Source organism: Acinonyx jubatus, chromosome D3 (genome assembly GCF_027475565.1).
Source record: "Acinonyx jubatus isolate Ajub_Pintada_27869175 chromosome D3, VMU_Ajub_asm_v1.0, whole genome shotgun sequence".
In the NCBI taxonomy this organism is placed as follows: Eukaryota; Metazoa; Chordata; class Mammalia; order Carnivora; family Felidae; genus Acinonyx; species Acinonyx jubatus.
The window spans coordinates 28,758,176-28,772,053 of record NC_069392.1 but is presented as its reverse complement, the minus strand read 5'-3'; the positions used below and the strand labels follow the sequence as shown (position 1 = coordinate 28,772,053).

At 56.3% G+C, this 13,878-nt stretch overlaps 1 protein-coding gene across 6 annotated transcripts in view; it reads left to right on the top strand.

The window, feature by feature from the left end:
* Nucleotides 1–10,580, top strand: part of TXNRD2 (thioredoxin reductase 2) — a 51,337-nt gene extending 40,757 nt beyond the window's left edge. For 4 of the 6 annotated variants that reach the window (XM_027049678.2, XM_027049676.2, XM_027049681.2 and 1 more), the window contains exons 12-18: nucleotides 1,489–1,625; nucleotides 4,811–4,906; nucleotides 5,219–5,311; nucleotides 6,900–6,971; nucleotides 7,149–7,246; nucleotides 8,984–9,192; nucleotides 10,304–10,580. In XM_027049678.2, coding sequence (XP_026905479.1) covers nucleotides 1,489–1,625; nucleotides 4,811–4,906; nucleotides 5,219–5,311; nucleotides 6,900–6,971; nucleotides 7,149–7,246; nucleotides 8,984–9,107 — 620 coding nt within the window. In that variant the 3' untranslated portion in view covers nucleotides 9,108–9,192; nucleotides 10,304–10,580. Of the gene's footprint in view, nucleotides 1–1,488; nucleotides 1,626–4,810; nucleotides 4,907–5,218; nucleotides 5,312–6,899; nucleotides 6,972–7,079; nucleotides 7,247–7,646; nucleotides 7,703–8,983; nucleotides 9,193–10,303 lie in introns of those variants that run through there. The other 2 variants (XM_027049679.2, XM_027049686.2) reach the window with 2 other exon arrangements.
* Nucleotides 10,581–13,878: the final 3,298 nt, after the last annotated feature.

Below are 13,878 nucleotides of genomic sequence, written 5' to 3'. Positions count from 1 at the left end.
CTAGAGGTCTCAAAGCTGGGGATGTACGCTGGGCAGTCATCACAAGCACATGAGAAGAGGAGCTGAGGCTTGTAGCATCCAAGGCCTGGCCTCTAGCCCCACTCACTCAGCACCTGTGCTGGCTGCCAGAGAGGGTTGGTGGGACCTGCCCCAAGACCCTGAGCAGAACATAAGTTTGTGCATTCTCGCCGCCTGCTCTGGGGGACATCCTGCTGCCAGACTCTGGGGACAGGAGGCCATAGCCTATTCATGCAAACACAGTCTGGTGGCAGGATGGAAAAGCATAAATCCACCACAAAGCACCATCCTGTCCCTAGTATGAACTTGTGGGAAGAGCACCCTGCGGGAGGGTGGGGAACCCTGGGGTCACAGAGAGTGGAAGGGAGGGTGCCCTACCCCAGGAAGGGCCATATGGGGACACAGGAGGCTTTCAGCTCACTTGGGGCCCACAGACACGCTCCACAAAGACTGAGACACATGTGCACCTCAGCCTCACTGGAAAATGCATGCATATGACAGGAGCCACGGCTTCTGGGAGAGACCTGGTTTGTGTATATTCCATGTCTTCCCCTCAGGGCACAATGCCTTCAGAGGCTGCGTGGCCCTGTCATGTTGTCTCTGCAACCATGGCTAGAGTGACCTTTGTTCATACTGTGCCATGCTATAAGGTGTCCAGGCCTGAAGTAGGCTACCTCCTTGGAGCTTGGCCTCTGCAGTAGGGAAGGGTTGAGATCACCGTACAGGGCTGGGGCATGCATCATTCTTGGGTTGTCGCTGCTTCTAGACTTTTTCTGTGGTCAGAGCCATAGGAACTTGGTATTTAAAAAAAGAAAATGGAATGAGTAAATTGCACATTTAAATTTGACATTATGGGGTTTTAACCACTTTGAATGGCACATCAGATCTGTTTCCAGGTTTATTTATTGTTAGAATATAATCCTCTTAGGACATACAGTGGAAATATGTGTTGCCATAGTCTCTTGAGCAAATTATCTTTGTATGTGCTTGGTTATCAACTGCCTATCCAATTAGGCCCATTGGTTTCAAGTTGTTTACAAGTTACAGGGACTTTTCTTCCATTTTTTATTTTTTGTTGTTTGAATATATAAACTGTGTATATGATTAAAAAACCAAAATTGTATCACAGGCTATATTCAGAGAAGTCTTGTCTCCATCTCTGCTTTCTCTACCCTGTTTCCTTCCTTTCTGTTTCTTCTAGTCCTTCTTCATCTTCTCGTTGCTTCTTTGTGCAAATAAAGGTGAGGTATGTGCATATGTGCACTGTGTATGTGTATGTGCATGTGTGTGTGTGTGTGTGTGTGTGTGTGCGCGCGTGTGAGGCTCACAGAGGCCAGGAGCCCCTCGACACTATTGTGCTTCATGTTTTACCGATTCCAAATGGGCATTCTGAGAAGTATTCTGAATAAACCAAGGAGTCTCAGTCAGAACTGCTGAAAGTCTCTCAGCCTTGCTCTTTATTTCCTTCAGGTCGAATTCCAGAAACCAGAAGTCTGAATTTGGAGAATGCTGGAATAAATACCAACCCCAACAGTCAGAAGATTCTGGTTGATGCTCAGGAAGCCACCTCTGTCCCCCACATTTATGCCATCGGAGACGTAGCAGAGGTACAGCCTGCACCTGCCACCTGGCCTCACCACCCCATGCCCCTACCCCACTGGGCCTCAGGGGCCTATGAGGCTCCCAAAAGCTCTGGACCAAACCCCAGGTGCCATTAGACTCAAGTTCTGGGAAGGATTGGGCATCAGCCTCTGCTTGCTCGAATGCTCCTCCTTTCTGTGGAGAGGGGATAGGAAAGCTTTCAAAACTGAAAGCAGATTCCTGTTGTGAACCTCTGAGGGAGGGGCATCTGTTCACACACAGGGCCTCAACTTCCCCAAAGATGGACTGGTAATACAGAGCCTTGGGGCTGTCCTGGCCCCACAGTACCAGGCTTGACCTCCTCACCTCAGTTTGCCCTCTGAACTGTGGGTGGGTCAGTACCCTCCCCAGTTGGGCTGTCAGATGGGGGCAGGGCACATGGACGCAGCCCCAGCTCACCGCCTGCCTGCTGCTCCCCTTGTGAGTCTCTGGTGGAAGCCCCACCCCTAGCCTGGGAGACATCTTGTCAGCGCCCCTCCCTTCTTCATGGCCTGTGGCTGGTCTGTTGTGGGATCCCCATGTTCCCAAAGCCTCAGGAGTAGTCGACCTGTCCTGCATATGTGCAGCATGTTCTAAGGAAGGTGGCTCAGGCGGGGCCCTGGCCAAGCCTGAGAGTTAGATGCTCCAGGACCCCAGACCCCAGCAGGCCTCTTGGCAGCCAGACTTGCCAGCACCATTGACGTGTTAGTTTCCTGTGGCTGCCATTACAAATCACCACAAACTGGGTGGCTTAGATCAACAAAAATGTATTCTCTCACATTCTGGAGGCCAAAAGTCTGCAATCAAGGTATGGGCAGGGCTCTGCTCTCCCCAAAGCCTGTAGGGGAAGACGAGTCCTCATCCCTTCCATCTTCTGATGGCCCTGGGAAGTCCCAACTTGGAGCTACAGCACTCTGTTCTCCTTCTGCCCATCTTCGTGTGTGTGTGTGTGTGTGTGTGTGTGGTATGTGGTGTGTGTGTGGGGTGTGTGTGTGTGTGTGTGTGTGTGTGTGTGTGTGTGTGTGTCTGTTGTTTCTTTCTTCTTAGGACCCTCTCATTGATTTTGGGTCCACCCTAAGTGACCAATCCTAAATGATCTCAATTCTTAACTTATATTTGCAAAGAGCCTCATTTCCAAACAAGGTCCCATTCTGAGGTTCCAGGCAGACACGCATGTGGGGGATGCTATTAACCCATCATGATGTGTTCTGGCACAGCCACTTTTCTGAGTTCTGTGGCCACTGCAAGAACAGACAAAAGTCCTAGCCCTCATAGAAGTGACATTCTGGTTGGGGTCATAGATGACAAGTAAATAAGTGAACCATTTCAGGTAGATGTCAGAAGATGCTTAGTGCAGCAGTCCAGGGACACCCGAGGGAGGAACAGAGCCAGCTAGAGGACCCAGGGGAGCTCAGTGAGGACGCTTGTGCCCATCCAAGAGTGTAGGCACCACCCTGCCCATGCATACCCCAGAACCCACTTTGGGAAATGCTTGGGGGTGGGGGAACCAGTATCTACAAGTGGGCCCCTGGGTGGAACATCCCAGAGTTGAGGGGGTATAGGTGGCAGCTATCCCCAGTGCTGCAGGACCATCCCAACTTCAGCCTCTTCCATAACTCACAATGGGCAGGTCTTCTGGAGAGCTTGGCACAGAGACCAGGGCGGGAGGCCATGCAAGGCTGGGCCTTCCCTTTGTTCCTGAAGGACCAGCCTACCCATCTGACATAGTCTTTCATGAAGACACCTGACCTCATATAGACCCCTCCTTCTAAGACAACTTGGCCCCTGGCGTTCCCATGGTACCAGAAGGGTCATCCACTAGCTGTGGCCAGTGCTGACATGTGAGCCAAGAGGCTGCCACTTGAAGCTGCCTGTGAACCCAGACTCATGAAATGGTTCGTGGGGAGCAGACTACCAGATGGAGGTGGGACCCTGGGGACAGTTTGCTGGAGCATGCGGTCAAGAGCTGCAGCCACTCCTCACAACCAGGTCATCTCTGACCATCTAGTCAGGCTGCTGGAGTGGACGGAAGTGAGTGGCTTCACATGCCCACATGACTGGGCAGCGTTGTTGCTCGTGTGATCTCTGGTGGTTGGGACATGGCATTCTCTGGTGGCACCTTCTGTGTTCATCCTGTGTGCTGCACCCTAAGATAGCACTCATGGTCCTGGGAGAGTGCCTTGTGTATTAGACCATGCTTTCTGTGCACCCAGGAGCCGAGTGAGATCCATGTGCAACAGGGCTCATGCCGACATAGCAGAAACCATAGTATTTCAGATTGTGTTGCCAGAAATACATAGTGCACACAAAAGCAGTATCTACTGAAATATTAAATCTACTCAGTTGGAAAGGTCATTCTGGGCAGTCAAAAGAGTTAACACCCCAGTGGTCTGGCATCCAGCAGGGAAGAGTCCAGCAGGCGGGTGGGGCGGCCATTGTCTAGTGCGATATTGTGTGCTGTGCGCATGGACGTTTCCGCAGTTAGTCAGGCCCGGTGGAATGCACGGGCTGCTTTCACAAGTTTATCTCTGTGGATCTCTATTCATTTCTGGAATGTCAAACAACATCTGCATTTCCTGCTGCTACAGAGGTGATTGGCAGCCGGTCCCAGGCTGACGCGTGCAGGAACACTGGGGGCTGTGCCACCTCCTGCTCCCCAGGCAGGACACACCCTGGGACGGAGGGGCCTCCAGCAGCACGGCATTCTGACTTGGGATCTGTAATGGACTGTGACATGCAAGCCAAGCTGCTTGTCAGGAGCACACGAAATGCTTCCAGGGCCCATTTTAGCCTGAATCTCAGTTAACGTGAATGGTTGAACAGTAGCGGGATCTCCTTTGAGCTTTGTCATGAGGGCAGCTCTCCAAGGCCACCAACATGAAGAAGGAGTTCGGAGAGAAGCTGTGCACGAGTGTAGGCAGCACAGCTGGGTGCATTGGCAGCTTACCTGCTTTTCCAGGGAAGGGGGTCATAACTACAGGTGTGTTCTTAGAGCAGAACAGAGGGAAGCAAGCCATAGAACAAGCCAACCCCCAGGAGCCCTGGGGCCCAGAGGCCTTTGGAGGTTTCTGAAAGGGGCAAGCTTCTCTAGGAAGGCATGGGTGGTGGTGAGGGTACTGCACAGACTCCCTCAGACATGCCAAAGTGACCCCAGGCTCCCTCCTTACATCAGGGGCGGCCCGAGCTGACACCCACGGCTATAATGGCAGGAAAACTCTTGGCCCGGCGCCTGTACGGTCAGTCCTTAGATGTGATGGATTACAGCAACGTGAGTACCCACCGCCCTTTAGCATGCTAAGTCCAGCCTGGAGACGGCCGCAGTTCTTTCCGGGGGCATGGGGTGTGTGTGCATGTACATCTGTGGGAGTGCATGCACATGTGCCTCCACGTGTGCACGCATGTGAGCTTTAGCTCTGAAGGTGTGGCCCAGGAACAAATGAGGGTGTCCACCCGCCTTCTTATGAGCCGCCAGCCAGCACATCTGAGGACCTAGCCTGCACTTGCTGTTCTTGTGTCCCATGGCAGGCATCTTCAGTTTTGGGTCCCCAAAGGTATAGGTCACTTAAGACCTGCTTTCCAGGTGCCCACCACAGTCTTCACCCCGCTGGAGTATGGCTGCGTGGGGCTGTCAGAGGAGGAGGCCATGGCTCGCCATGGAGAAGAGCATGTGGAGGTAAGGTCCCCGAGGATAGAGGGGGGCCAGGACATCATGCCTGTGTGGCGCTCATGCCCTGATGACGGCCTCTCCCCGACAGAGGCCTGGTGAGCCAGCAACAGTATTGGCCTCCCTGCTTTCCAGGGCCTGAAGTTTGGCAGGGTAGGGCAGGGGGGCCCCGAGTGATGGCTGAGATATGGTATGAAGGGATATGTAGGGCGGATTGCTGGAGGACAGCCCCAGAAACGAAGGCACGTTTGGGTTGTGGTCCCCCTCACAGGGGCATGTGTCTCCCTCCACCTGGAAAGGCTTCTCTTACCCTCTGACCTTTTCCTGCCCTCCAGCTGCTGCTCTCCACCTTCACCCTGCCCCACCTGGCCCTGCCCTCGGGTACCTCCACCTTCCTGCCACCCCTGCTTCGGTTCCTTATCTGAGATTCGTCCAGCGCTCACAGGCCCCCAATAGCCCAGACTTAGGTACTCACCCTAGAGGAAGGCTGCTTCTGGAATCTGTTCAGCTGGCCTGCTGTGGCCTGGGGTGGCCCCAGGAGGTGCCCCAGGTGGCTCAGCAGGATGCAGGAGCCTTTGAAACCTGCCAGGCTGTGCATGCTGAGAGCCTTCCGTGTGGCTTCATCTTGCTACTGCAGCAGCTTGCAGACGGACCAGGAGAAACCAGACCCCGTGTGGCCACCACTGTGGGCCTGGTGTCCTTCGGGAATGAGTCACTGGGTTCCAGGGCCTGCCCCTTGCCCCAGCGCCCCGGTCCCCTCCATCAACGGGCCATGCCTGACAGGCCGGCCGTCCCCCCAGCACTGTATTTGCTATTTTTGTTTGATTCATCACAAGTACATGGGGACATATGTTCATGGCATTCTATAATGTTGTTTTATGTTTCACAATGTTGAATGGCCAAATACCCTTTGTTTGTTTTCTTTTCAATTCTGTCTTAGTTAGAACAATATTCTCTGAAGTTCCATTAATTAATAATGGCTGTGCAGCACATGTGAGCGCCCCGCTCATTTTTTACTCGGCCGCAGCCCCGAACACGCTGTCGAACCCTTCTCGGGTGCTGAAAGCCTTTGTCCGACAGCTCCAGTGTGGCCCGGGGGCCTCCCTACATCTGCCTCCCCCTCTTTGCTCAAGTGAGGGCCCAGCAAGCACCAGAGTGCCCTCAGGAGGCCAGAGAGCCACTGGGTGGGCTGGACATCCCCTTCCAATGTCCGCAGTCACCCCATCCACTCTGCAACATCCACCTGGTGTGTACTCCTGGGGGCACCGTGTCCTATGTTGAGCCTCGGACTGTGACTTGTCACAGTGGACTGCACTTAGCCAATCTGGTGCCCACTTTGCTACTGTGATCGGTAGGGGTCTTGGGCCTGGATTGAAGAGGGTCTGTCCTGCAGACAGTGTGGCTCCAGCCACAGTCTACCTTTGTGTGGGAGAGAGAGGGGTGCTATCCATGGCCAGCTGAGCCATGTCCTTGCCCCAGACCACAACCTGCAGGCCAAGTGGGCAGTTCTGGGTTCCCACCACGTCCACGCAGTTCACTGGACCTGTAAAATGCCTATGAGGCTACTGACTCCAGGAATCGTTATCTTGTCACTTAGGTTTATCATGCATATTATAAACCACTGGAGTTCACAGTGGCAGAACGGGATGCATCCCAGTGTTACATAAAGGTAAGTGTCCTCATGGGCCTGGACTGGGGCATGCCAGGAGGTGAGAGGCAGGGAAAGAGCTGGCACCCACGGGTGGAGAAGCTCCATGCAACCACCCGTGCCCCCAAGGCAGGGCCGTGCGTGCAGCCCCGGGGTCCTGTCTCCAGCCAGGCTGGCAGTTGACAGTGTGGCTTTCAGATGGTGTGCCTGCGGAAGCCCCCACAGCTGGTGCTGGGCCTGCACTTCCTCGGCCCCAATGCAGGTGAAGTCACTCAAGGATTTGCTCTGGGGATCAAGTAAGTCTAGAGAAATGTCAGCCGTTGTGCAATGCCCAGACTGGTGTCCCTCCGAATGTTGGTGGCTCTGCAGTTGGGAGTCTGCCATGTTGGTGTTGCTTTTATGTAGCATTGTACGTGTTTTCAGCAGAGCGTCTCCTCAGATGTGGCACGTCGTGTTACATGAGAGGCAGCCGGGCCACCTGGGGAGCAAAGGGAGAGGCCCATGTCCCTGATCACCCAGGGTGGTGGTTGGGGGTTGGTCACAGTTTGGGTCTTTTCTACTCAGAATGAGCAGGGTTGGGGCCCTTCTTCACATGGCAAAGCACCCAGTCAGTAATGAGCGAGGTTGACAAGAGCTGCCCCAGGGCCAGCCTGTGTTTTCCAGAGCTGGGCCTTGGACACAAGCTGTGCTTTGTAGGGTCCCAGGTCCCCAGGCTTGCCTGGAGCCTTTGCTGATGGAGTCTGTGGGTGGAGGTGAGTTGTCTGGGGCAGTGGGGTGTGGGGCTGTCAGAGGCAGGAGGGTAGAAAGGTGAAGCAGCAGTGAGGAAACCGGGAAGGGCTTCCTGGGCCACCTGGAGCCCCATATGTGCTTGGGGCTTGTGGCTGTGGCCAGGACCCAGCCTTGGAGCTTGAGGCGGGGGGGCAGGTAGGAAGTAGGAAGTAGGAAAGGTCAGGAGCTAGAGCGGCAGGGCCCATACCCAGGAATGCTGATGGGGCTGTGAGGGTTTAGTACAGATGCCCTGGGAGTATTGAAGCCACTGGGTGGGCCAGGCACCTGGTAACAATAATAATTATAGGACAGAGCCAATAGGAAGATCAAGAACATGAATGGGCAAGTCACAGGAAAAGGAAATTAGTAGAAAAAATAGAAAGTTGCTGTGTCTCATTTGGAATTTTTAATATAATTAAAATACCAAGAAACCATTTTGGCCAGTGAAGGTTTGACACCGTCCAGTCCAGTGATTGTTTTCTAGCATCTGCAAGTGGAGATGCTGAAGGTTTGAGCAAATTGGTGGAGTGTTCATGTTCAGACACCATCAAGAGGAGGGTGTGAACTGGACATTCCCACTGGGAGCCTTCGGTCCACATTTGAAATGCACACACTTGTTCATGTCAGATATTCTAACACGTGCAGAGACAGAAGAGGGTTGTTTGTCTCAGCCTTGTCTGTGGAGAGTGGAAGCGCCCTGTGGGGAGTCCACACTTCCTGTGCCTCCGAGGAGGTGGTCGCTGTGCCTAGGGGGTGGTCGCTGCTGAGGGTGCAGGGGGGCATGTGTGTGAGAAGAGTGCTGACCAGAAGAGCAAGTTGAGCAGGACCGGGCAGGGGGCTGGGCCGGTGCAGGCTACAGTATAAGTGGGCCCAGGCTCGCCGGAGCAGGCAGGTCAAGCCTCACCTTGGCAGGGAGAGGGAGCAGGCCCACAGAAGAACCAGCTGGAGCCATGGGCCAAGCTGGGATTGTGCCCGGTGGGCTGGGAGCAGCAGGAGGCCAGGATGGAGTGAGGGAGGGAGGGGGGAGGTAGGAGGTGGGCCTGACGTGGAGCCGCTTGGCATTTGCTGGGAGACACGTGGGTGTTGGCAGCCGTTCCTGGCCACTGGCTGGGGAAGACAGGGTGGGGGCCAGGACTGGGGAGCAGCGAGGAGACTGTGATTTCTGAGGCCCTCCCCTGGGTGACATCTTCAGAGGGACGGGATGCTGTGGACATGCCTCCTTGTGCTGACTCATCGCCTGAGTCCCTCCGTCCCCCTGTGTGCAGGTGCGGGGCCTCCTACGAGCAGGTGATGCGGACGGTGGGCATCCACCCCACCTGCGCTGAGGAGGTAGCCAAGCTGCGCATCTCCAAGCGCTCGGGCCTGGACCCTACTGTGACAGGCTGCTGAGGGTAGGCAGCCATCCCTGCCAGGCCAAGGGCACACGGCGTGCCTGCCGCCCCCACAACCAGGCTCTTTTGAGGCTCAGATCCAGGTATGTAGCTCAGGTAGGCTCTGTGTTTAAGGATGGAACAGTAGTGGGGGGGGGAGGCGGGGGTAGGGTGCCAAACTGTTCTCTCCGGGTACATGGGAGGCTATGCCCGCCGTGCCGCTTCAGACATGTGAGCCCTGTGCCCAGGCCACAGTGGCTGAAGAAACAGGGCTGGGAAGGAGGCTATTTGAGGGCCTCACCCTCCACAGGGCACCCCCGGACACTGGCCTGGCTGCCACTGCTCCCCAGATGCAGGAAATGTCTTGAGGCTGGGCTCACACCACAGGAGGGGCATTGGGTGTGGAAAGCATCCCCAGCTGAGCTCAGTGGGCTGCCGGGCAGGAGGAACATGCCTCCCTCCAGCTTTGCTCGGCGCAGAGCAGTGCCGGCTTGTTTCCCTGTTGCCCAGAAGGTGGAGATGCTGCCTTGAGCACGGCAGTCACCGCATATCTGGTTCTGTTAGGGCTTTTCAAAGTCAGGCTGGGAAGGTGGCAGCCGGAAGCCTCAGGGTATGTTCATCCCAGCCCTCTTCTGAGGAGGAAGAAATTAGTGAGACCCTCCCTGACCCCTGCTAAAAGGTTGCATGTGGTCAGCGCCTATTCAGCTGTCGATGTGAGAGCATCCTCGAAGCTTCCACAGCCTGGCCTGGGGTGTCTGCTGTGGCTGTCAGCCCCTCCTGGGGTTCAGCTCCTGAGAGCTGATGCAGACTATAGACTGAATGGGGAACACTCCACAAGATGCCCTCAGGCAGGCCCAAGGGCTGAGTGGCAGCTGAAGGTCCCATGGATTCGGGCGCAGGCCCACAGCCCCCCAGCCAGGGCTGCCCTTGATACAAACAAAGGGTATCCTGAGGAAACGCCTACCAGAATATCACACCTAACAGAGCTGTTATGTTAAGAGCCTGCCATAAATTTTTATCATTTCAAAATATTTTTTGACAGTACGGTGTCCCTGTGACGCATCAATCCGGGGAGGGGGGTGTGGCGGTAGGGGTTCTCCCTGGGGCCTGTTTCTCCTCTGTCCCCAGAGGGTCCCTGTGTATGGGCACCGGAGACGTGGCCAGACAAATGCAGGGATGGCCTGACTACCCCTTGCTGACCCCCCATTCTTGCAGGACGTAGAAGGCCGAGCCTGGGCAAGCCTCACCTCTGCCTGGAGAGCCCCTGAGGTAGTCAGCATGGGTGGCGTCTGGACCGACCCCCTGTGTGCCCTGCAGGGATGGCTCCAAGGGTTGTCAGCCCCTGACCTCACACACCCTCCTGCCTGGGCCAGCCCCGCCAGGCCCCTGATGCCAGAAGATGACGATGTGCACAGAAACCCACCCTGTGGGCTGTCCATGTCCGAGCCCCTCTGGTGTCTCTGGAATGTAAATAAAGAGGGTGTTTCCCTGACATATGCTCCACCTGTGCTGTCCCTGATGCACCTCTCCCCCAGGATGACCCAGGTGGGGGTGGGGCCTGGCTGCCCAGCCTGTCACACGTACACCCCATACCCCCCCACCCCGAACCCCACAGCCACGCCTCAGAAGACCCTGACCCTTTCTCCCAGGCACAGGGAGCATGGCTGTCCCTCCCAGGGCCCTCTGCTGGGTCTCTGTGCATCTCACAGCAAGGCAGGCCCTTGAGGGGTGGGAAGCCACTGGCTTTGTTCCAGAGCAACCTGCCAGTGGTGTGGCCCAGTGACAGGAGTTGGCAGGGGTGTTGGAGGCTTTCTGTCCCCTGAACGTCAGGCATCTCATTACGTTTCCATTGTGGCCCTCCCAGCCAGCTTGTCTGCTGTGCTCAGGCTAATCCTGCACATTGAGGCTTGATGGGTCGAGGGAGCGCCCTTCGGCACCCGGCCGCACCTGTCAGTCACTGCAGAGAGACAGTGCTGACAGTGACGGGCAGGGCCCTGCATTGTGCTGGGGCTTTAGCGGTGGTTAATCTTGTGTCTTCCTTAAGAAAACATCACTTAGTCTACCCGCCCGGGAGCCCTGGATGGGACCCTGCTTGTCAGCGAACAAAGGAATGTCTTTGCACCTAATGGGCCTACGGGAGCCTCAGACACTCGCCTGCTTGGTGTGAAGCGTGTGCAGGAGCTCTCAGACGCCCAATTAAGATGCTGAGTGCAGGGCTGGGCCAGCGCACTCTTGACAAGTGCGGCAAGAGATCAGCCGTGTCCCATTTAACGCACGGTTGGCGGCGCGCCCCTGCCTTGGAAGGTGCAGGGAAAGCTCCCATGTGCACTGGGGGTGAGGCGTTCCCCTGCCTTGGAGGCAAAGGGTGAGGTCTGCAGAGGGAGGTCAGCTAACGTAGCTGAGCTGCTGGGGGTGTCAGGAGGGCCCCCTTGGAGTAGGGCTGGGCCCCTGCCATGGGGCAAACAAGGAACTTGAAGTGGCTTCGTTGTTTTTCATGATGGTAGAAATGATGTAGCCTGTGTGGGAGCCATCAGCACACACCAGGCAGTCTCTGGGGCGAGGACTTTCCACCTCCCTGCTCATGCCACCAGTCAGCCAGAGTGCCAGCCCCGTGTCCTTGACCCCACAGTCCCCCACCACCAGCGGTTTTCTCCAGGCACCCTTTGCCCTAGAACAGACCTTGCTCCAGCACACTTGCTGTGTCTGTAACAGCCACTGTCTCCACACTGTGTCCGGCCAGTTCACCCAGCTTGTGTCTTCCTCTAGGAAGGAAAGAAGCATCTGCGGTGCTGCGCCCTGCCAGCCTCATTGTCTAGTCATGCGGGGACTCAGGACACCTCTTGAGGGGTGCGTCCTGTGTGGCCTTGAGGCTCCACAGCCCCTGTCCAGGAGGCCTCAGGCCCACTGGCTCCCCCTGTATGGGGACTCACACCTTCCTGGCAAACTGTGGGCAAAGGCCTGGCCCAATTCACAAAGCCAATGGGCATTCCATGCAAAAGTCTGCCACAAAAGGCCCAGCCCTGACAACTGCCATCACCTGGGCCACCTTCCGGGCCATATGCTGCTTCAGTATATGCCTGCCTGGCCATGGGGTTCAGCACCCTGAATGTCCCACATGCTCCTACTGCCCTGGTGGGCCCTAGGGATGACAGCTCAAGGTCCCCTGCCCAGCACTCAGGCAGGTCACATACTTGGGTCTCAAGTCTGAGCAAGAGCATGGGGAGCAGGACAGATGTGTTGGGCCACAGTGGTTTCTGTTCTGCGTGTCCCAGGGACCACCTGGCTCCAGACTCACTGTGTAACCCAAGGCCCCCTCCCTGGGCCCAGCCCTGCCCTGCTCCCCTCCTCCCAAGGAGCCAGAGCAGCACTGGCCAGGTGCTGTCTACTTGGCTTCAGGGCCGCCTTCCCTCCATCTTTGCATGTTTTTATGGTGCAATGAAAATATAATTTTAATTTCTCAGATTGTTTGGTGTAACCTGTAATTATCCCCGGTGCTGTCCTGCACACTTCTGTCTATGGCTTCAGATTTCACAATGATGTAGGGGTTGTGGTGGTGGGGTGGGGGGGGATCGCTGTTGCTCAGAGGCCAAGCTATACCTTCCCTGCCTCACCCTCTGCCGTGAAGGGGGGCAGGTCACCCTCTGGTCACCTACTACCCCCTCCTTCCCCTAGCCCCATGAGGTACTGTCCACAATGGTCCTCAGGGCCCCAGGAAGGTGGGTACACAGAGAAGGGATGACAAGTTATTATCAAGGACCTAAAGGACTCAGCAAGGGAGGGGCAGGCTGGGTCTGAGGCGGATATCTGGAGCTGATGGAGTGGGCATCAGCCCACAGAAGGTAGCCCAGATGCTCAGCCTGCAGGCCCTCTAAACCCTCCACAGTTGCTGATGACCCCCAATATTCCACAGTCCTGCTGGGACTCCCTGCCTTGCTGGGTAGCTAGTGGGAGATGCTGTCCCTACACATGCTTCAGCCATGTTTTCACATGACTGGGGAGGCCTGGCTGAGGAAGTGACCAGGGGCCAGGGGCCAGGGGCCCTCACTGGTGGAGTTGCCCCATGAGAAACAGCTTGGCGTCGGCTGGCACCTGCAGCTCAGTGTCTGTGCCAGTGGCCTCGGGTTCAGGCTTGCCCCTGAGGTCCCTGGGGTCCCTCACTTGGCTCAGGCAGCAGCTCAAAGGTGTGACCAGTGCTCTGGACCCTGGCCCACTCCCCAGCCTGAAGCAGGCCCTGGGGGCAGGACTGAGACCCTCGCCCCTGGCTCATACTGAGCTGTGAGGACCTGCTGCTGAGCAGGCAGTCCAGAACCCTGCAAAAAAGGATGCCCAAGTCAAGGGCCAGTATGCTCATCACAAGCTGTGTCATCTCCAGAGACTTGGGCCACCAGGCCATGTCACTGAGCCCTCCAGACCCTGTTCAGGGTGCCTGGCCCATTCTGGTCAGGGGGCTCCCTTGCAGGGCTCATTGCCCCAAACTCATATCACTCACGGGAAGCACCCATGTAGGCATCTAGTTCTTACAAGTACATTACAAGAGGTTCCTCTATGCTGGACTAATAATTGGGGTCCAGGCCAGGGTGGGGGCCGGGCTGCTAGGGGCCATTTCTATCTCCCCAAGCTGGCCCACTCAGATGAAGCCAAGCATCCCAGGCCCCAGACTTTTCCCACTCATCTCTGTGTCCCTTTGGGAACCACCACCCCCACCCCTCTCCACCCTGGGCCCCCTGAGTGCCCCTTTCCATCCACCTACCTTCTTCCTTGTCAGTGCCCACTGTTCCCACTTGGCTCAC